The sequence below is a fragment of the Hyla sarda genome, chromosome 2, assembly GCF_029499605.1.
Source record: "Hyla sarda isolate aHylSar1 chromosome 2, aHylSar1.hap1, whole genome shotgun sequence".
NCBI lineage: Eukaryota > Metazoa > Chordata > Amphibia > Anura > Hylidae > Hyla > Hyla sarda.
Window position 1 is genome coordinate 243,869,690 of NC_079190.1, and position 24,420 is coordinate 243,894,109.

At 45.6% G+C, this 24,420-nt stretch overlaps 1 protein-coding gene across 3 annotated transcripts in view; it reads left to right on the forward strand.

Annotated features, from left to right (window-relative positions):
• The first annotated feature begins 4,459 nt into the window (after positions 1–4,459).
• Positions 4,460–24,420, forward strand: part of LOC130355929 (ras GTPase-activating protein 4-like) — a 262,095-nt gene continuing 242,134 nt past the window's right edge. The window contains exon 1 of one of the 3 annotated variants that reach the window (XM_056556793.1): positions 4,460–4,662. In XM_056556793.1, coding sequence (XP_056412768.1) covers positions 4,598–4,662 — 65 coding nt within the window. In that variant the 5' untranslated portion in view covers positions 4,460–4,597. The remainder of the gene's footprint in view (positions 4,663–24,420) is intronic. The other 2 variants (XM_056556794.1, XM_056556795.1) reach the window with 2 other exon arrangements.

A 24,420-nucleotide genomic window follows, 5' to 3' on the forward strand; every position in this document is an offset into this window, starting at 1 on the left:
GCAGGCACTACTACTCCCAAAATGGAGCACACTCTGCTCCATACTGGGAGCTGTAGTACCTGCATTAATAGACAGATTGCAGCAAGTGTAACTTCTGACACCCGCTGCGATCTGTCTATTAATGCAGGTACTACAGCTCCCAGCATGGGACAGAGTTTACTCCATGTTGGGAGTAGTAGTACTTGTAGTTAAGGAAAGATGACTGCGGGTATCACTCCTGACACCCGCGGTGATGCTCCTGTATAATGTATAGATGCAGCGGCCGGCGCTCTTCTATGGTCCCCTGCACGCCGTATATATACACATTCTGATTTTTCACAGAGAGCTGTGATTGGCTAGAACCATCTGACCAATCACAGCTCTCTGCGGGAAATATGAATATGTGTATATATACGGCGTGCAGGGGACCATAGAAGAGCAGCCGCTGCATCCATACATTATACAAGAGGATCGCAAGAAGCGATCTGTCAATAAGTACAGGTAAAAACTACTCCCATCATGAAAAAGTGTGTTCCTTGCTGGGAGTAGTAGTACTACCTAAAAAATTACAAAAAAAAAAAAAAGAGAAAAACACACACACACTACATTTTTATTATTGTCGGCCCCGATGTCCATGCTTCTTCTGGCTCTGGCGCTGTCACTGTGCACACTGACGGTGACGTCGCGTTGGGGGACGTCACTCGTCATTGCGCATCACACAGTGACAGCACTGGAGCCAGAGGGATCGCGGACCCCGGGAACAGGTAATTATAACACCGGGGATAGGGGGAGGCGATGGGGCAGCTGTGGTGTTTGTACTCAGAAGGACTGTGTATAGAAGCGAAGTGGGGACCAGATAACGCTATATGTCTGGTCCCCACTTTGTTTCTATACACATATGCCTCTGAAGCGCTATCACTCACAAGTGGAGCATTAGCAGAACATCGGGCAGCGGCTTCCCGGAGAGATGCTCTGCTAATAAAATGCTTGTCAATGATAGCGCTACCGGGAGGTTATGATTGCGCTGTGCGGGGGACATATACAGTATAACATGCGCTGTGCGGGGGACATATACAGTATAACATGCGCTGTGCGGGGGACATATACAGTATAACATGCGCTATACGGGGGACATATACAGTATAACATGCGCTGTGCGGGTGACATATACAGTATAACATGCGCTGTGCAGGGGACAAATACAGTATAACATTCGCTGTGCGGGGGGCATATATATAGAAGCTGTGGGGACATATACATTCCCCCCCAGCGACTCTATAAATCTTTCCCCACCGCAGCTCTTCTATTTCAGAACCCCGCTGGGATCCCTTAATGGCTCCTCAGTACCGGCCATTCAGGGATCCCGGCGGGGAAAATGAAAGTAAAATACATCGTACATCGCTGGGGAGCGGACCATGCCGCCCGCTCCCCTACTTAATAACTTTTGATCGGATCGGGTCTCAGAAGTGAGACTTGATGCGATCAACCCCTTTGCCCCTGTACTACTACCCCCAACATGGAACAGACCCTGTTCCATGATGGGGGTACGATTTAGTCAGTTTTGAGTCATTTCCCGACAGCTCAGAGCTGTCGGGTTTTGGTGAAGAAAAATTCACAGTTTTCCTGTGAGTTTTTCCTCATACTCCAAGTGTTTTTTCTTTTTTGTCGGCAACACGCCCCTTTTTGTGATAACCACGCCCATTTTGATGGGTTTAAAAAACACTTGGAGTGATGATATATTTTGTTGGATTGTGCGACCAAACTTGTGTTGCATAGGCTATGCGACACAAATTTGGTCGCACAACCCGACAAAAAGTGTCAGGTTGACGTTAGTAAATGAGGGCTACTGTATATACCCGAATGTTCACAATATGACTGGAGGCAAAAAAAGGGAAAGATTATCGGTCCTCAGAAAGTTTCAAAGGAATATCCTTGACACAGGATAGGTGGCCAATTGATGGATGATTATGCAAAGGGAAACCAAGCCCCAAGGTTTTAAGCAATAGCTGACACACAAAGGTGTTATGAAAGTGGGGCAAATATGTTTCATTCACTCCACACCATCACATATTTGCCCCACTTTCATAACACCTTTGCGTGTCAGCTATTGCTTGAATCCTAGGGGCTTGGTTTCCCTTTGCATAATAATCATTCAAAAAACAGTATCCTGCGCAGATTTGATAAGCAAGATTTGATGCTCAGGATTTAATGCTAAAGATTTAAATGTAAACTACATGACTGAATACAGCTTCAAATCCTGCGCATGATACTGTACGTGTGAACAGACCCTAAGGGTCAGTTCACACATGCGTATTTTTGCTGCAGATCTGCTGCAGATTTTGCTGCCCATTGACTTCAAGGCCAAAGCACCTTTAGCCTATACATGGTTGGAGGTAGAGACAGCTGACTGAAGATTCTCCATGCCGGATAGGGTTCTGACAAGGTCCAATTGCTTTCTCCGCCAGGGCTTGAATTTCCGCTGTACGGGGGATTATTTGCAGAATGGCTGGATAGGATTGAGAATTGATTTGTTCTTGGGCCTCCTTCAGGATTTCTCCACACACAACTTCACTTCTTTACCACACTTGTGCTCAGCTTTAGCACTAGGGCTAGACTCGGCCAACTCCTCCCCCACTACACTATATACCTAACAATTTAGGGGTTCTCATTGGGCAGGAAGGGTCACATGGTTTACCCTGCTCCTCACTCTTAAAGGTACAACACACATAAATAACATATTTTACAGCGTACATGAGAAACATAATAAAATGTATGAGCAATACAGCAGACAGTTACTTAGTGGGCACAACACCTGTGCTGCAGGCATGCCCGAGGAGATCCGCAGCCCACAGGACAGCCTTTGGTGCTGGGACACCACATAACTACAGGGACAGCATTTTTCACCCTAAAATATACACATTTTTAAATAAATGTATATTACAAATATATGTATATATAATAGTATTATCTACATTATATCAAAACAGTTTACGCTATGTTGGATGTACCACTTGAAAGTGCATACACAATGCTTAATCCTCCACCTTAAAAACAATCCTCCACCTTAAAAAGCAATATAAAACATTTGGTAGTGATGGGTATAGAAAGGCTTAAGAAACAAGAAAAAAGTGGGGGGAGGATTACTGGACCAAGTTTTAGTTCCGACCAGGGCTTAGTCGATCTAAGGCTAAGTTCACATGGCCATTGTGCTCCAACCCATTTAGGGTCTATTCACACGTACAGTATCCTGTGCAGATTTGATGCTCAGGATTTCAAGCTGTGTTCAGTCATTCAGTTCACTTTGAAATCTGCCGCAGAAAATCCGTGAATCAATGAATCAATGTGAATAGACCATTAAGGTCTGTTTTGCTTTTCTTTTTTTTAACACCACAGGGGTCCCCAGCTATTGATTTGAATGGGGTTCATCTGGTGTCCGACATTTTACAAGAGATAAGCTGAGAAAAAAAAAAGGGCATCCACTAATTTTTCTCTGCTCAAATCCTGTGCTTTTAATGGACTCAGCAACAGACCTCGCTTTAGCGGAGCACAATGGCTGTGTGAACGAGGCCTATATGTACGGTGTCCATTTTAGGACATCGTCAGCCGTCCTCCGACAGGCAAAACAGCGTCCCGCCTGCTCCCTTGGACCAATCGCCATCAGTTGTCAGCCGCAACTCCGTCCTCCATCAGGTGAAACGGCGTCCCGCCTCCTCGCTCACACCAATCGCCGTCATCCTTCAGCCACAACCACAACTCCCTCATCCAAAACGCCGTCATGCCTCAGACGATTCTCCCTCAGACGCAACTTCCTGGCGCATAGCAGACCCGACGCTACACAGCACTGTATAGCAGAGCCGACATTGAATAGCGTGTACAGCAGAACCAGTATAGCAGAGAGGTTTTTCATCTGAGGGATGACGGAGTTTTGGATGAGAGAGTTTTGGATGAGAGACTTTAGGATAACAAAGGAGGGAGGGGGGAGTTGCGGCTGACGCCTGACGGAGATTGGTCCGAGGGAGAAGGCGGGAGGCCGTTTTTCCTGACGGAGGATGGAGGAGCGGCTGACGACTGATGATGTCCTAAAATGGACACCGTATATATGGCTTTATGTATCTCTACTATACTATGCACTTGTATGCTAATATTTTCGTCTCTAAATGTATTTATACAGTATAGGAGAAAATGTGTGATTTTCTCTCACAGTGGATAAGACAGGAAACTCATGAGGAGAAAGGGTTAACAGTTGTGACATCCCTACAGTGGGTTTTACTTCTTTATTCCTCAGGAGACAGTGACTCTATGCTCAGGAGCTTCTTCTAATGCTAGAACGCGTCAGATTGATGGAGTCATTCACATGTCTGCGGTGCACATTGGATATATATGCGTTTTTAAGGGTTTTCAATAAAAGAATGCTGGAAGAAATGAGTCCTCTGCTCTGTATTCCTTCCACACACTGCAGGTTGTCCTGAAGTCACAGCACCGTGACGTCACACCGCTGGCCCCGCCCCCCGAGTCTCCTCAGCTCCTGGCTGACATCTGAATGAGATTTCTTTGCAGCCACAGGCACCTGCTGTACGAAGCCCGGAGGACTGATGTGACGTGACCGAGGACCACAGCCATGGCCAGACGGAGTTCTCTCTTCATTCGGGTGGTGGAAGGGAAGAACTTACCAGCCAAGGACATGTAAGTGAACCGTCTGTCTGCCGGAGTTATCATGGGCAATAACAGGACGGAGGCTAGTGCTGGGTTCAGTCAGGAAAGTTCACTACAAAGAGGTATACTGAGGTAGTGACTATTCACTGACAGCAAGCTAGTGATAGAATAGTGAATAGCGCCATATATATATATATATATATATATATATATATTTATATTTTTTTTTTAGTATATATATATATTTATATATAATACACCTGTGACTAGACAGTCTGCCTGCTCTAGGATATACATTACACTGCTATTGTATATTGATATGGTATATGTTGGCACTATATATAATACACCTGTGACTAGACAGTCTGCCTGCTCTAGGATATACATTACACTGCTATTGTATATTGATATGGTATATGTTGGCACTATATATAATACACCTGTGACTAGACAGTCTGCCTGCTCTAGGATATACGTTACACTGCTGTTGTACAATGTTATGAACTATATTGGCACTATATACTATACACGTGACCAGGCTATGGACTGTGTACCTGCTCTAGGATATACATTACACTGCTATTGTATATTGATATGGTATATGTTGGCACAATATATATATATAATACACCTACGACTAGACAGTCTGCCTGCTCTAGGATATACGTTACACTGCTGTTGTACAATGTTATGAACTATATTGGCACTATATACTATACACGTGACCAGGCTATGGACTGTCTACCTGCTCTAGGATATACGTTATACTGTTATTGTACAGTGCTCTGGTAAATGTTGGCACGATATGAGGAACAAATTAATACTTAGATTGCATTCTAGACTGAAATATATAGAGGTGTATTAGTGGGGGACTACTAAGGGGTTTAGGGGACCACCGTGCCTTGGCTATAGTATTTACTTCATCTTATAGGAAACCTGTCACACTGAAAATGCAGTCCAATCTGTAGTCGTAATGTTATAGAAAAACAAAAATGTGTATATATATATATATATATATATATATACATATATACATATACTAGCTGAATACCCGGCATTGCCCGGTTTTTCCTTCCTCATCCTTGTTGGGGAGGAAAATCAACAAAGGAGGAAGCTTTTGACTTCATATCCCATCCTCATATATTGTTGTCATATCCCAACCCCATATCCCGTCCTCATACCCCGACCTCCTATCCCGACCTCCTATCCCTTCCTCCTATCCCATCCTCCTATCCCATCCTACTATCCCGACCTACTATCCCGACCTCCTTTTCGGACCTCCTATCCCGTCCTCCTTTCTGGACCTCCTATCCCGTCCTCCTATCCCGTCCTCCTATCCTGACCTCCTATCCCGTCCTCCTTTCTCGACCTCCTATCCCGTCCTCCTATCATCTCCTCCTATCCCGTCCTCCTATCCTCTCCTCCTATCCCGTCCTCCTTTCCCGACCTCCTATCCTGATCTCCTATCCCAACCTCCTATCCCGACCTCCTTTTCGGACCTCCTATTCCGACCTCCTATCCCGACCTCCTATCCCGTCCTCCTTTCTCGACCTCCTATCCCGTCTTCCTATCCTGACCTCCTACCCTGACCTCCTATCTCGACCTCCTATCCTGATCTCTTATCCCGTCCTCCTATCTTGACCTCCTATCCTGACCCGTAATATGTGTACCAGGTATTGAAATATCTCCACCCATACGGAAGTTATGTGGGAACATACATTTCCATTGATTTGCATGGGACATTAAACAAAAACCCCGACCCTCACAAATGGGGGTAGTTAAGGGTTAAATTAACTATCCTATATTATAAGTGGACATATATGTAACATGGGACCAAGTATTATCAAAATATCTCCAGCCGTTTGGAAGTTATGCAGTAACATATATTTCCCATAGACTCTGGCAAATGGGGGTGAGTAAGGGTTAAATCACCTATCCTATGTTTGTTGTTGACATATAAATAACATGTGTGCCAAGTTTCATGTTAATATCTTTAGCCGTTTGGATGTGATGCTGGAACATACACACATACATACATATATACATACATACACACACACACACACACACACACACACATTGAGTTTTATATATCTAATATCGATAAAGCAAATCCTTCCATATAAAAGTAAGAAAGATCTGCTGGACTTGTAAATCACTGTCTATGTAGAGGACAGGAGCTTCTTCAGGGTCCTGTACAGTACACACAATGTCCTAAAAAAGTAAAATGGGGCTGCCCTTACTTGGTGTCCAAAGGAGCAGCTAACTGTGGCACAGGTAAAGAGTAGTACAGGACATGTAATACCTCCCTATACTGTAGGGGGCGCTACCAGACAGGAATACAGTGCATGCAGTTTAGGAATACAGGGGTTTTACCAGTGAATGCCCATTCTGATCAGTCACATCTTCCAGCCAGTGACACGTTTCACAGATCTGGACTGTCTGTAGAATTGTATGTTGAGTCTGGTTTCAAGTTACAATGGTTCAGAAAAGACCATTGTATGTTGAAACTATTGTATGTTGAGGCCATTGTAACTTGAGGGATCACTGTACTGGCAAAGGCGTCTACCAACACAAAGTAGAAAAACTGATCGTAGACTTAAAACTAAACCTTTATTAGAGCTCAGCTAAAAATACCTGTTAACACAGGACTACCATCAGAATATAAATCACCACAAAAAGATGCACAAAATAACTATGATATATAAAAAGACCTCACAAGAGGTGATGTATCTGTGGTAGCTGGGTGTGATGAGGGCAGACGGCATTACTCCCTTGTATTCATGACGCCAGGGCGTGGTTTAGCCCAAAACTACCCGAAGGTATAACGCAGGATCCTGGGCTAGACACTGGGGCAATAAAGACTCTGACGCCAAGTTATGGACAACGGTAGCTTTACTGAGGGTAGACAGTTGGTAAAGTCTATACAGTTCAGGGCCCAAGTAGGTGACCAGTGACGCAGAGACCTTAAAGGACATCTTCAGCGTTACAAACACTTATCCCCTATCCTCAAGATAGGGGATAAGTGTTTGATCGCGGGGGGTCCGAACACTGGGGCCCCCGGCGATCTCCTGTACGGGGCCGCGGCTCTCCCGTGCAGGGGGCATGCCAGCCGCAGCATGACGTTGCGGCCGGCACGCCTCCTCCATACATCTCTATGGGAGAGGCGGGGAGGCACGAATGCCCCCATAGAACTGTATGGGGACGGGGAGGAGACGGGGCGTCACCGTCGACCTCTAGGTTGACGCTACGCGCCTTAGTGCTCACCATGAGCCCTTATGGCGGCGCCCTGTTAGGGAGATCGGGGGGTGGTCCCAGCGGTCGGACCCCCCGCAATCAAACACTTATCCCCTATCCCCTACCCTTTCCTATCCTTAAGGACTTGCTGGGACTTGTAGTAGGACTGGACAATTGACTGCAGACCACGCTGACTTGACAGATGACAGGGACTGACTTGACTTGACTCAGAAAGCTGTGACTTTAGCTTACTTGACTTGATGGTGGCTGCAGGACTTGACTTTGAAGCCTTCAACACTCTGGACACACACACAAGGCACAACTGCACTGGACCTCAGCAAAGACTTGTAAGGAAAGAGAGAGAGAGCTAGCTCCACCCAGGGCTTATATGGGGGAGACTAGCAGGGAGCCCATAGGTCACTCTTGGGGTCACCTGGTCACTGGTACCTCCTGGGTAACAATCACATGACATAACTCTTAAAGATGCAACACATTTTATAATACAATACACTGCAGAACATATGTACAGGGGGGAAACAAGTGCAAGGGGTTCTGGGGACACTGAAGGAGGCTGCCTGACTGGGTAACATCTCCCGTACTGGGCTACCACATATCAATAATATTGATTATAGTGTTTGAGAAGTATCACACCTGGCTATTGTTATGGTCACGGCAGGTGGTGTATCCTCTGGGCCTGTGTGGATGATGACGTGAGCCATGCCAGGGAGCAGAGTCTAAGGTGCTGCTGGTTATCACCAGAGCCTGCCGCAAAACAGGATGGTCTTGCTGCAGTAGGCAGCACCCAGGTCGCTACCCCTGGCACGACTCGTCCACACAGGTAGCTGGGAGGTGGCATGGCACAGAAGGAGACTGGCAGGACGTGGCAAGATGGCAGTAGGTCAGGGCAGGAACATAGGTGCAGGGTAGGAAGGAAGCAAGGAACAGGAACACAGTAACAGAGACACAGAACTTTCACTATGGCTATAGACAACCAAAGATCCGGCATGTAACCAAGGGAGGAGCTTTTAAGATTTAAGGACCAGGGTGCAAGTGTAGACACTTGACTAAATGAGCACTGGCCCTTTAAGAGTGAGAGCTCCAGCTCTCACGCGCCCTAGGAGGCGGGGGCACGCACACCGGGGCTGCGAGGACAGGGAGGTGAGTGACGGGCTGGGATTCACATGCAGGCATGTTCTGCGATGCGAATCCCAGCCCCGGGGACATGACAGAGCGCTCACGGCCAGCATGTCTGGCCAGAGCGCAGATGTTACAGCTATCACTTTCCCTAGCCCCATGGCTCAAAGGCTGAATGGGAAATGGGGTCAACAGGGGGGGGGGGGGGAAGGGACAGAAACCTGTAAGAGCCTATTGCATCCCTAGTGTAACCTGCCCTAGGCGGAGTTGACATTCTTATAAGGACGGCCCCGCTCTTTAACCTGCCCTGTTGAACTAAACGTCACGAGTAAATCTGCCTCACTTACTAAATTGATGTACTGTCTCTCTTAACCTCTTAAGGACGCAGGGTGTACCTGTACGCCCTGCACCCGGTCCCGGTGTTTAAAAACAGGGTCACACAGTGACCCCGCATCACACCGGGTCGGTCCCGGCTGCTATTGATAGCCGGGACCCTGGGCTAATAGCGCGTGGCACAGATCTTTGTGCCGCGCGCTATTAACCCTTCAGATGCGGCGATCAAAGTTGATCGCCGCGTCGAAAATGAAAGTAAAAGCTTCCCAGCAGCTCAGTCGGGCTGATCGGGACTATCGCGATAAAATCGCGATGTCCCGATAAGCTAGGACACAAGCGGAGGCCCCCTTACCTTGCTCAGTCTTGTCCAATCAGCGTTTCATTGTTCCAAGTCTGAGCTACAGGCTTGAGCAATCAACCCCCTATTACGCTGATCCATGCAAAGCTTTGGCTTTGCAGGGATCAGGGTAAAAGATCAGTGTGTGCAGTGTTATATAAAAAAAAAAAAAAGTTAATAAAGGTCATTTAACCCCTTCCCTAATAAAAGTTTGAATCACCCCCATTTTCCCATAAAAAAAAAACTGTGTAAATAAATATAAAAATAAACATATGTGGTATCGCCGCGTGCATAAATGTCCAAACTATAAAAATATATCGTTAATTAAACCGCAGGTCAATGGCGTATGAGCAAAGAAATTCCAAAGTCCAAAAATGAATAAAAAGCGATCAAAAAGTCTGATCAATGCAAAAATGGTACCGATAAAAAAACTCAGAACACGGCGCAAAAAATGAGCCCAGCCTGTACGCGGAAAAAAAAAAAAGTTATAGGGGTCAGAAGATGAAAATTTTAAACGTATAACATTTTTCCTGCATGTAGTTATGATTTTTTTCAGAAGTACGACAAAATCAAACCTAGGGTATCATTTTAACCGTATGGACCTACAGGATAAAGATAAGGCAGTGTTTCCCAACCTTTTTCGAGTCAGCGCACACCTTGGAGAAAAAAAACATTTCCGTGGGGCACCGCTACCGAGGTTGACGAGCAAAAAAAAAAAAAGGGAAAAACTGTAAAACACGCAATGCAGTATATCTATTTATCATTGGGTATGTAGTTTAAAGTGCTGCTTTATACAGCAACTCCCCAATGACGTCTTTAATTTGCATCGTTGCCTTCTCTTCTCCATCTGGTCCGGGCCATCATCACGATTTTTTCCACACACAATTCTTCATCGTTAAACCTGCAAAACAAACCTATTAGGCTCCACACTTTTTTCCCCCTGGGTGACAGAGGGGTGTCGAAGAGTGTACACGGGTGACAGAGGGGTGAAGAGGGGTGTACAGAGGGTTGTAGAAAAGTGTATATGGGTGACAGATGGGTGTAGAGGAGTGTACATGGGTGACAGATGGGTGTACATGGGTGACAGAGGGGTATAGAGGAGTGTACATGGGTGACAGAGGGGTGTACATGGATGACAGATGGGTATAGAGGAGTGTACATGGGTGACAGAGGGTGTAGAGGAGTGTACATGGATGACAGATGGGTATAGAGGAGTGTAGATGGGTGACAGAGGGTGTAGAGGAGTGTACATGGGTGACAGAGGGGTATAGAGGAGTGTACATGGGTGACAGAGGGGTGTAGAGGAGTGTACAGAGGGGTGTAGGGGGTGTAGAGAGGTGTACAAGGGTGACAGATGGGTGTAGAAGAGTGAACATGGGAGACGGGGGCATAGGGGGTGACAGAGGGGTGAATAGGGGGTGGACATGGTGATAAGGATGTGGTCAGAGGGGTGGACAATGGAGGTTGTACATGGGTGACAGGGGTGACAGAGGGTTGGATGGGGGGGTGGGCATGGATTACAGGAGAGTGGAGACAGGGGGTCAGAGGGGTGGACAAGGGTGACAATGGGGTAAAAGAGGGACAGGAGTGACAGAGAGGGGTGGACTGGGGTGACAAAGGGACAGATGGGTGAACAGGAGGGTGGACATGGGTGACAGGGTAGACTACGGGGTAGACGGGTGGGTAAACATGAGTGACAGGGGAGTGGACAAGGCGGACATGGATGACAGGAGGGTGGACATGGGTGAGAAGGGGGGGTGGACATGAGTGACGGGGGGGGGGGTAGAGGGTGGACCTGGGTGGGGGGGGGATTTAGACAGGGTTGAGAAGGGGTAACAGGGGTGGAAAGGGTACGGTACCTTAAGCAAGCTGGCCTGCGCAGCTTGCAGTTCCTCAGCAGTTAAAAGAGTCAGGCTCAGATGCAGCTCGTTCCGCCCCAGGGTACCATTTTCGGTTCACTGTGCCCCAAGGGAGAGGGGGACGGAGGGGGACACAGGGGAGGCAGGGGACCGCTGTGTGGGCAGTGCGCATGCAGACTTCCCTTCCCCACTGTGCCGTCATGCCAGGGCAGGACATTTAAAATAAATAAATCACGGCAAAATCCTGTGGCACCACGGGCAATGCCGAACGGCCACACGTGTGCCACGGTTGGAAATCACTGAGATAAGGTGTTATTTTTACCGAAAAATGCACTGCGTAGAAACGGAAGCCCCCAAGTGTTACAAAATATAAATTTTTCTTCAATTTTGTCGCACAATTAATTTTTTTTCCGTTTTGCCGTGGATTTTTTGGTAAAATGACTAATGTCACTGCAAAGTAGAATTGGTGGCGCAAAAATAAGCCATAATATGGAATTTTATGTGCAAAATTGAAAGCGTTATGATTTTTAGAAGGTGATGAGGAAAAAATGAAAATGCAAAATCGGAAAAACGCTGAGTCCTTAAGGGGTTAATTGGACCAGACCATGTGCATACTCTTGATAATACAGTATGTATGTAATGGAGCCCCTGTGTGGAGAGTGGTAAGGGGGTCAGTCTAAACAGTTTACTGGTTACTCAGTAGAAAATAAAGTATATAAGGACTTAGATATATAGCAATAGCAAAGATATACAAGTCATTCATACTGTATATAGGGTAAATCCACCAATGGCCAAAGGCTGTCTGGGCATGCTGGGAGTTGTGGTTTTGCAACACCTGGAGGCACCCTGGTTGGGACACACTGCAGTATAGTGTAATTAATAATGCATAGATTGCTACCAGTGCAAATATATAGTTCACTTAACTTCAGTGTGTAGATGCCACAGGTAACAGACCAGAAGTACATCTTCTACTAGTATACCGGCAATTAAATAATCAGTGATGCCATAAAAAGGCAGATACTTAAGTATCTGGATGAAGTAGGTATACACGTCTGTCCAGATGGAGTAGATATCCACGTTTCATTGCTCAGATCATCAGGAGACCAATAAGAGCAGAATACAGTGAGCACACCATGTTGTGTATGTGATGGTCCGGATGTGTGAGCGGCTCAGTCATGTTATAGAGCAGTGTTTCCTAACCGTTTGTTGTTCGGGCATGCTGGGAGTTGTAGTTTTGCAGCTGGAGGCACACTGGTTGGAAAACAATGTTAAAGAGCATACAGGCTCAATCACATGTATTTTCCGAGTAAAGTTCCACTCTGGAATTCTGCTTGGAAAATATGGTGCAGCAGACTCCCATAGTTCTAAATGGGATTCTGCAGCACCACTCACACTATGTAATTTTCGCAGCAGACGTTCCGGACACCAGACTTCCCTGCAAGAATGAACATGTTTATTCTTTTGGAGAAATCTGTTTGGAAATGCACTACCGTCTATTGAGAAGGTGCATTTCCAGGGGGTCTTAGCACCTGCTTATTTTGCCAACGGAGAGTGTTTGCCCAGTATGAATGAATAGTATGAATGAGCCCTAAGGAGCTGAGCAGATTGATGTATGCAAGGGGGGAATTTATGAATTTATCTGCAGGAAGTCGCCAATTTAGAGTAAGCATTGAACTCCCCCATGTTGTAGGATATGTTCAAGGAATAAACAGTGATTTACAGTTATCTATGTATAAGTGTACATACACAGCTGTCAATTACTGAGTAGCTCCACCCACTTGACTAGTTAGCCCAGAATGTGCAAAGAATTTCATGAATAAATGACACATTATCCTGGAACTTTTCCCACAAAGCTATATACATCAATCTGCTCAGCTTCTCCTCCTCTATAACATGACGCCTGAAGATTGGACTGCATATTCAATGTAACAGTTTCCCTTTGAACCCTACTTTTGGCATCAAATGTCTCCATAATCTTCCATTCACTCAACAGAGGCCAAAAGAGTGTCCTAAAGTCCAGACAGTAAATGTTGGTATACAATTTTTATTCCAGTATGGAATATCATAGTAGATAGCAAAGGTATAGTAGAACTAAGTACACTGCACAGTGTATGTGGTATATTAGAGATGGATCCCACTGCCAGTCTTAGATACTGGGTTTGGGCAATAGTACTGTCTTTGCCTGGCTTAGGCTCTGTATTCTCTGCTATTTTTCAGGACAGATGGACATATTATTATTATTTGTTATTTTTAAAGTGACAATGTATTCAGTCCCTGTCTGCAGTGCTGATCCCAGTCTCAGTTCTCTTTATGTATCATCCGAAGTCATCCTTATAGATGTACTGCAAGGTCAGGGAACAGGTGATCACAATATGAATTTATTATACGTTATTCATATAGCATCCACATAGACTACAGAGAGCACTCACATCAGTCTCTATCCACAATCTCTTCTCCCTATTAGTATTATAGGGTATTCCGAATGAGTCTCTGAGTAAGGTCACAAGTCATTTAACCAGTAATAGATTATATGTTAATTATATGGCACCCACATAGACTACAGTGAGTACTCATATCAGTCTATCCTCAATGTAGTCTCAGTTTTTATATGTCGTATAGGATATTACAGATTCAATTCTGGGTAAGGCACATGTGACTCTACCATTTATTTATTTAATATCCATTTTTTCCATTCTACAGTTTATTCCCTCCATTCTCTGTATGTGCTGGAGATGCTTCACATGTATAGTGCTGTTTTAGGCCACACGTGGTCAAACCAGAATTTTATGTAGTTATAGTTGTCCCTATTATTTATTTAGTAACCTAGTATTCTGCAGCAGTGTGCCTAGACTGTGACCTGTTCTGCCAGGTCTTTAATAAGGCTCAGAGGCTACAGACTGTATATTCTATGCTACTATAGCTCAAACATATTCCATTGGGTTCTGTACAGAATAATGCCTCACATCAGCCCTTGTATTTAGTGGAGCTCATAATCAATATCTCCCATTGATTTACTCCATGCATCTGGAGGTCCAAAGAGTGGACCTCCAGATGTTTCAAAACTGTTGGCTGTCCAGGTGCGCTGGGAGTTCTAGTTTTGCAACAGCTGGAGGTCCACAGTTTGGAGACCTAGGTCATAGAGGGACAGCTAAGAGCCATCCTTTTTTTTTTATGCTGGTCCATATTCTCCAATGTTATGTATGCAGGTTACGTGTAACCTGAATGTAATAGACATTATAGGGGGCATTTTTGAATGAGAAATTCATTTAGGCTCCCTATGTATATAATAGTCCACAGAAAGAGTGCTGGTTCAGATATGTGAAGGGATCAGAAGTATATAGAGGCCTTATATAAGTTCAGGTCACAAAAAGTTGGACCAGAGTTTTTGTATTGTTTGTTGCCTGGTACTGACATACTATGGTCTTCCGCTTCAAAGAGATTGTAACCTGTTGGGCTTCTTTCTTTTCAATGTGCATAAAGCAGGACTCTCTAATCAGTGATGTAGATGTAAGAGTAGCCCCAGGAGATCTAAGTAGCACCAGGAAATATAATATTGAATTACTATTCCTGTTGCAAGCTTTCCATTAGCTCCCATGACCCCCATTCTGGCAGTCTGAATACCTCGCTGTCTTCTGCATGAACCAGAAGTCCATCTCCTAAATTGGGCTTCTCATTTGAATGTATAGAGGTAGAGATTTTTGATCCAAAGGGTAGACTCAGAATTGGGGTTCACCTGGTCAAACAGAAGGACTGGAACAGAGAAAAAAAAATTGAGATTGAGAAAACTATTAGCTCAACTACATTACTAGTGGGAAGAAGAATAAATATTCTATAAAGCAGTTGTTTTTTATTTTATATATTTTTTTATAATACACTACAAATGAATGACAATGTGTATATGTGTTATTGAAGCAGATTTTTATATTGAAAAATCAGGTCATACAATTCAAACATTTTTATTTAGCTACTATGTATATTATATTTTATGTTACACATATGGAAAGATTGTTAGATCAGGTAACAAGGAAATGGGGAGAAAATGTTTCTTCAGGATATATACTGTATAGATATATTGTACTGAACAGAGCAGAGTTTTTTTGGAACAGAGTTTTATGTACAATTTCAATAAGTATGATGGAACACTACAAATGTATGGATAAGTAGCATCATAGGAATTTTACAGAACTACAATGATGCATGGTTAGTTCCAGTCACAGTCACATGGCATTGGTGCAGAAGATATATAAATGCTACACTACTGGTGAATTGATAAATCAGGTCATGGGGTTATAGTAGGTTTTTATTCAGAAACTATATATGGAATGTATTATGTATGCTTAATACAAACCCCCCTGACTGTATAATCCCGCCCCATCACCAATCACTCCCAATATTAAAATTAAACCCATTTGACCGATTATCTGAATTGTCAGACAAACTATAGCGGTGTATATCTCAGGAATGGGAGGTTGTATCAAGAAACTGTAAAAAGGTGAAATTATAGTAACATCTCATTTGTTTTAGGTTGGCTAGAGACAGTAGCGTTGCTAGGGTTGGTGTCACCCGGTGCAGTAGAAAATGGTGTCACCCCCATATCTCCCCCCCCCCCCCCCAGTAAGTTTTTAGCCTGTTATGACAGACACCACTGGTGTAGCGCATTGTGAGAAATTCCAGTATAATAATCAGATATACCAGTTGCCACAGAATCAATAACAACAAAAAAAGGGGAGCTATTTGAAAGATAAACAATTGATCTTTATTGGAAAAATACATATTCAAACAGTGCATGAATAAAATCATTTAAAATAGGAGGAAAGGATGACAAAAAGGCGGCCATACCTGGGACAAACCACTTGTCAGGCAGTAATGAATATAATTAATGGATGTAAAAAGTAAGCAACAAGATGTGAAGCAGCTACTAGTTAAATGTGCCAAATGGCAGGGGATCTGGACAACATAAGTCCTAAGGTGCAGGTGCAATCCACTATATGCCGCACTAAACACAATACATAAGGCTGAACAAACACCAAGTTTACATACCAGATAATAACAGAAAGTACTGCAAGTCCCAGGATGCCGCCAGTATAATAATCAGATATACCAGTTGCCACAGAATGGGAAAGTGTTAAAGAAGTTTTCACCATTTAAATATACAGCTCCCAGAATTACCTAAAGGGGTACTCCACTGGAAAACATTTACTTTTATATCAACTGGTGCCAGAAAGTTAAATAGATTTTTATATTACTTCTATTTAAAATCTTAATCCTTACAGTACTTATAAGCTGTTGTATTCTCCACAGGAAGTTGTGTAGTTCTTTCCAGTCTGTCCACAGTGCTCTGTCTGTCAATGTAAGTAACTGTCCAGAGCAGGATAGGTTTGCTATGGGGATTTGCTTCTACTATGGACAGTTCTTGACATGGACAGAGGTGTCAGCACAGAGCACTGTGGTCAGACAGAAAATAAATTAAAAAAGAAAAGAACTTCCTGTGAATCATTTATACAGCAGCTAATAAGTACTGGAAGGATTAAGATTTTTAAGTAGCAGTAATTTATAAATCTGTTTAACTTTGTAGCACCAGTTGATTAAAAAAAATGTTTTCCAGTAGAGTACCCCTTTGAGCAGTGGTGAGGTTATGCTGGGAGTTGTAGTTTCACTCACCATAACTATAGAACTGACAAGTGACTCCAGCTCTGATAGGACATAGAGAGGAGAATGTACAATGGTATCAGTGATTACAGGTGACGTCTTCTCTATAGAGAGGAGAATGTACAATGGTATCAGTGACTACAGGTGACGTCTTCTCTATAGTGAGGAGAATACACAATGATATCAGTGACTACAGGTGACGTCTTCTCTATAGAGAGGAGAATGTACAATGGTATCAGTGACTACAGGGGACGTCTTCTCTATACTGAGAATACACAATGATATCAGTGACTACAGGTGACGTCTTCTCTATAGTTAGAATACACAATGATATCAGTGACTACAGGTTACGTCTTCTCTATAGTCTTCCCTTATCTAATTCAGATGGTACATACCGCCTGGACTTGTTCCAGCTAAAACTTCTCTCTGTAGAATGTGACGCCCAGACGTCTCCTCACTATGTCAGCGCATTCTCATCCTCTATATGAAAACAAGTATTATTATAAACCTGCCAGACACTGTATCCTCTAAATATAACACTACTATACACTATACTCTTTGATTATAAACCTTCCATACCCACTGAATATAATACTACCAAACACTGTACATTCTGAATATAATACCAACACATACTGTACACTCTGAATATAAATCTGCCACATACTGTACCCTTTGAATATAAATCTGCCACATACTGTACACTCTGAATATAAATCTGCCACATACTGTACCCTCTGAATATAATACTACCACACACTGTACATTCTGAATATAATACCGCTACACATTGTACCCTCTAAATATAATACTACTATACACTACACTCTTTGATTATAAACCTTCCATACACCGTACCCACTGAATATAATACTACCACACATCTGTACATTCTGAATATAATACCAACACATACTGTACCCTCTGAATATAAATCTGCCACATACTGTACCCTCTGAATATAAATCTGCCACATACTGTACCCTCTGAATATAAATCTGGTGGTGTTGCTAGTGGATGATGGGGGTGCTAGTACTGGGGGGGGTGTTGCTGGAGGATGATGAAGGTGCTACTGGCCATCCCCCCTGGCAGTATCACCTCCATCATCCATCGGCAGGATCATCCTCCTGGCAGGAGCACCCCCATCATCCACCATCAGGATCTGTTGATGGAGGTGCTGCTGCTGGGGGGGGTTTGCTGGTGGATGATGAGGGTGCTACTGCCGGGGGGGAGCATTAGGTAGGCAGCAGTTCCCCCACTTAAGGTAGGTAGCAGTTCCCCCACATTAGGTAGGTAGCAGTTTCCCCACATTAGGTAGCATAGATTCCCCACATTTGGTACCAGTTACCCCACATTAGGTAGTAATTTCCCCACATTAGGTAGCACAGATTCCACACATAAGGTAGCAGTTTCCCCACATTAGGTAGCACAAATTCCCCACATTAGGTAGCAATTTTCCCACATTATGTAGCAGCTTTCGCGCATTAGGTAGCAGTTTCCCCACATTAGGTAGCATAGATTCCCCACATTTGGTAGTAGTTTCCCCCCATTAGGCCGCAGGTTCCCTTGCATGTTCCCCACAATAGGTCAAAGTCTCCCCACATTAGATCACTGGTTCAAACAAACCCCCCTCCCCCACACACAAAAAAACACACACACACACACACAACACAGAGACACACACAGATAGATAGATAGAGAGAGAGACACACACACACACACAGTCAGAGAGACACACACTCACAGACAGAGAGACACACACTCACAGACAGAGTCACACACAGTGTCACACACACGCAGTCACACACATACAGAATCACACACAGACAGAGAGTCACAGACAGAGTCACACACAGACAGTCACACACAGAGACAGAGATAGCGACAGACAGACACACACACAAACACAGAGACACACACTCACAGAGAGACACACACACAGTCACACACACAGACAGAGAGTCACACACACACACAGTCACACACACAGTCACACACACAGACAGAGTCACACACAGAGTCACACACAGAGAGTCACACACAGTCACACACACACAGTCACACACACAGAGTCACACACACAGAGAGTCACACACAGTCACACATACACACACACAGACAGACAGAGACACACAAACAGAGATAGAGTGAGACAGACACACACTCACTTACCCATCCAGCGCAGCGCTCCTTCTCTCCGGGCGCTCTGCGAGTGACGTCACGTCCTCCTGCGCGGCCCTGTGGAGTGACGTTGGGCCAGCGCAACAGAAGACGTGGGGGCGCAGGCCGGTTCACTGTGCAGGTGACGGGGTGGTGCTACTAGAATGGAGACAAGTGAGACAGCGTAAGTGAGGACGGGGGGGGGGGGGGGAGGGGGGGTGCTATTACAGAGACAGCGCAAGTGATGACGGGGGGGGAGGGGGTGTGCTATTACAGAGACAGCGCAAGTGATGACGGGGGGGTGCTATTACAGAGACAGCGCAAGTGAGAACCGGGGGCGTACCTGGTGTCACCCCATCAGGATGGTGTCACCCGGTGCAGGCCGCACCCCCCGCACCCCGGTCGCAACGCCACTGGCTAGAGATCCTCTTTAAAGGGGTATTTTCCCCACATCTCAGAATATTATTCCTTCTCCCCAGAACATGGGGGACATACTAATTGTGAGGGTCCAACCACTGGAACCACCACTAATTTGTCGAACAAAGGGAAGTTGCATTCTGAAATTAATGGAGCCCAGGGTTCAATTCATTCTCTGTGGGGCTTCCAAATATTGTTGAGCAGTAAGCTGCTTTGCAGTGTTTTGAAGCCCTATAAACTATGAATAGAGTGCTGGCTGAGCTCTGTTCATTAGGGTAAAATTACATCTCTGTTCTACAGATTGGTGGGGGTCCTAGGGATCAGGGTCCCTTGATCAGCATGTTATCCCCTATTCTCTGGATAGTGGATAACCTGCTGAGATGGCAAGATAATGTACACTTAGCTGATGCATCTACAACTGACCATCAGTGCCATGCTTGTGACTCATTACAGGATCCTGTAGACACATTATTCTGACCTCACTGTGTTGTTGATATTGCATGTTCTATTAAATGATAGCTGTTCTGATCATGAGGAAATAATGAAAAATCATCGTTATTGGAGAAATAGTAAGATCTCCGCAAAGTTGATGAGTGAGTACATCTGAGAGCAGGAAGGTTAAATTCTTGGATTACCAAGGTTATCATGAAAACAATTGTTCCATTGTACAGCGTGCACGTCTGCTTGTTTCTGGAGAAAATAGCTTTCCATGTGTAACTAGCTGTAACCCAAGATATGATTTAGTGATTTTTTTTTTTTTAAGGGGAAATTATTGCAAAACAAAAATGTCTAATCACATGGAAAACAGGATGAGGATGTGTAGCGTTCAGCAGCTGGAACCTGTACTGGAAGTGCTGCTAATCACAATAGAAAGATATGATTTAGAATAGTGGAAGGCCATTACCTGTAATTGCCTGTTATCTTGGCACAGAATGTTCAGAGAAATAGCTGCAGTCCAAATAAGCATAGCAAGCACATTATCACAAATGTATTGTTTACTACTGTACGTAAGGTACTGGTGGGTTTCTGCATTGCTTTGTGGCAGCATACATCACACAACCATGTCCCGGGACAAAGAGGGATTTGTGTGTGTTCATACAATACCAACTTCCCAAAGAAAAACAGTAGTGTCAACTTTCACGTCTATCCCTACTCTACTTGCTAATGTTGTGGTCCTATTTTTAGGACCACAACTTTGTTCTCCTATGCTTTAATAAATACATTTTCCATTTTAAAGTCATGGCATATCACTAAGATATGTTATTACTTTATGATGACGAAGGTCCGACCTCTAGTATGCCAACCATTCCTGAGAATGACAAGTTATAAGAAAGAGAATGGCACTCACCAGCGTTGCCCCTTCTTGCTTCCTTTATGTAATTATGGTGAATTTGATACAACACCACAATGCAATAGGCGTGGACACCAATGTGTATCAATACAGAGTGGTGACAGCTGCAGTAGCAAAACTAGTCCAGAGTTGCTGCCTCAGCACTGTATTTCCCACTGTAGAGGAGAACAAAAGCACAGCTCCATTCATCGTACAGGATGTGGAGTTCTAATATATATTGTAATCCAAACAGCGTACTATGGAGATTCAGTGTTCAGAGAGTCCAGTTAATGGAACCATATAAAGCCACCCAGTGTCCATCTGTTGGATGCTGCTAACAAACATGACACCTTTGTTGTACAGATGGTCTAGAGCAAATGGGTGACACGGACAGAATGTTCTTGCTTTGTCATTATCCATGACTAGGGGAAATTCTAGCTGCCTGTCCTTGCCCATCCAACCACTCAACCAATAATGACCGACACATCTGTATGGTGCTAAGGCCACAGCAACCCAATTTTATTAATAATTAAAACATTGTGCATACGTATAACTTTGTATGAACGTCATACAATAACAACAATATATATATATATATATATATATATGTATATAGTATACAAAAAAAGAGGATTGCAGCAGCACACATTGGTCAAAAAATTGAGGCTCTTAGTGCACTATTTGATCAAAACGTGTCCCCCATCCACCACGGGGAGGTGGCCTGATTTAGGATGGGATATATAAAACCATAACTGTTGAACCCAAACGTTACCAGGAGAAGCCCAGAGGCACCGTCCACTTTGTTTCCACCAACCTGAATTCCTGGGGCATCCTACTCTTACTCCCGGCCGACCAACACCTGGCCCAGGAGCACCACCTTCAGAGCCCCGTATCCTTCCCTGGGCCCCCCATGGCCACAGGAACCATACTGCCGGGGCGTGTCTCCTCCACGCCCCAATCCACAGTACCTGATGCCTCCGGAACTTCTCCTGCCCCATCCACAACGAGGGCGAGTGACCCCTTACTCGGCCACGTTCCTCCACACCCTCAAAGCACACTCCACCACCTACCGGATATCCAGCAGCCATAGGTCCATCCCGAAGGCATCCCCGGATTCCAATTCCAAATGGCGCACCACCATCCCTCCATTTCGGGTAATGAACCGTCCCACTGCCTTGCTAACCTTCGCCCGATTTAGGCCCGTCACCGACCTGGCCCCTTTCCAACGCCTCCTGGCCACAATGTCCGACCATAGGATGATCAGCCCAGGGAAAGCCGACCAGAGTCGTAAGATGTCCAACTTGATGTCCCTCATCAGCTCCCTTGACGTACGATATCCCAGGTCGTTCCCCCCCCAGGTGTAAGACCAAGACATCCGGGGCCCTGTCCATCCTGGCATAATGGCATAATAGTGAATACAAGGTAGCAACTCGGAAGACCGCATACCCCCTTGGCCCAGCCAGCGAACCTCCACCTCCGACCTGGAGAAACCCAATTGCTTACACTCCGGGCGCACCGCAGCCCTCACCCCCCCCCTCTGACAACATACGAGTGGCCGACAATCCAGACAAGGCACCTCCTGGATCCTAAAAGAGAGAAAAGAACATGCCAGCACGGAACTTAAAAAACAAAACTCACAGCAGATGCGGCCGAACATAGAACTTAAAGCGATCAGATTCCCACCTCCCAATCCTCTTGATCACCCCCGGCTCCAACCCCCATCGAGAAGCCTCAGTCGCTGCGCCTATGCGAAAAGAATGAGAGCTATATTCCTCCGCCTTAAAGCCAGCCTCCCGCAAACATTTGCGGAAAACCACGGTAAACTGAAAGCGGGACAGGAAGCTACCATCCTCATGCACCAACAGGGGGCCCCAACATGGCCGGGTGGACCTCCAAAAAATGCCCAAAACAAGCCACCGGGCACATACCCGACCCCGACAACGCCGCTAGCCGGATCACCACTCCCCTACCCAACTGATCCGTCTTAGAGTGACGCAAGAAACACTCCAAGACACCCGCACGTCCGGAAAAAGCAGGCCACGAGCCTTAGTCCTACTGGGCGTCACTAGTTCAGAAATGCGAAAACCCCCAAAAAACGCCAAGGCGAAAGCCAAGCGGAACAAACAAACTTCATAGGGAGACGCGCATAGGCCACCCAACAAAATCCCCAACCGTAATAACAGAGGAAAGGACACCGGCTTCCTCCCATCCCTTCGCACCACACCCCTCCGAAACCCCCGCACCGCCTGACGCACCAAGAAGAACTTGGTGACATCCTGCAACCCTCGAGCTTTAAACCAAAAAGCGCCCCAACCCGGAAGGAGAAATCCCTTCACAAAAGGCACCCCCAACGTAAAAAAGTAGTGCCGCCTCCCAATCAGAAACCTCCGTCCCCAATTCCAACCCCGCCACCATCGACTCCCAATCTCTTCAGCACCTACAGTACGCTGCCCAAGTTACCCCACCCACAGACCGGCTAACCAGGCCTAACACCACCGCTATACCAGACTCCATAGCCAGTCGGGACATGGGACCGCCTCCTCCGCTGCCTCTGGTGCCAGTTCTCGAAATTGCTCCCACTGAAAATGAGAGAGAGCGTCAGCGATGTCATTACACACCCCTGGCACATACAAAGCCACAAAATGAGAATTCAGCTCCAACCCCCGCAGGAACCAGCCGGCGAAGCAGACTCACCACCGGCGGAGAATTCACCGTCTGCCCATTAATAGCCTGAACCACACCCATATTGTCGCAGTGAGAACACACCCTCCTACCACTCAACTGCCCACCCCACACCACCGTAGCCACCACGATAGGGAATAGCTCGAGTAGAGCCAGGTTCTTAGTGTACCCCGCCGTCCGCCAAGCAGCAGGCCACTCACCCACGCACCATATACCCCGCAAATAAGCCCCAAACCCACAGCTACCCGCAGCGTCCATAAAAAGAGCCAAATCCTGGCTAGACACCGGCCTGTCCATGATCAAGGAGCAGCCGTTGTAACTATCCAGGAACTCATTCAAACGTCCAAGTCCGCCCTCACTGCAGCCGACAACCTGACAAAGCAGTGCGGCCGCCAAATGCCGGCAAAATACCCTCCCCATAGCGATGATGCGGCAGGCAAAATTCAACCGCCCCAACAAAACCAGAATGTCCGTCAAACACAACTTGTTAGCCCGCCGCCCCTGGGCGACCGCCACCCGCAACTCCGCCAACCGGCATTCCATGGCCACGGTATCAATCACAATACCCAAAAACTTGACCACCATCGCCGGGCCTTCAGTCTTGTCCGGTGCCAACAGGACCCCAAACCACCCCGCCACCCTCTGCATGA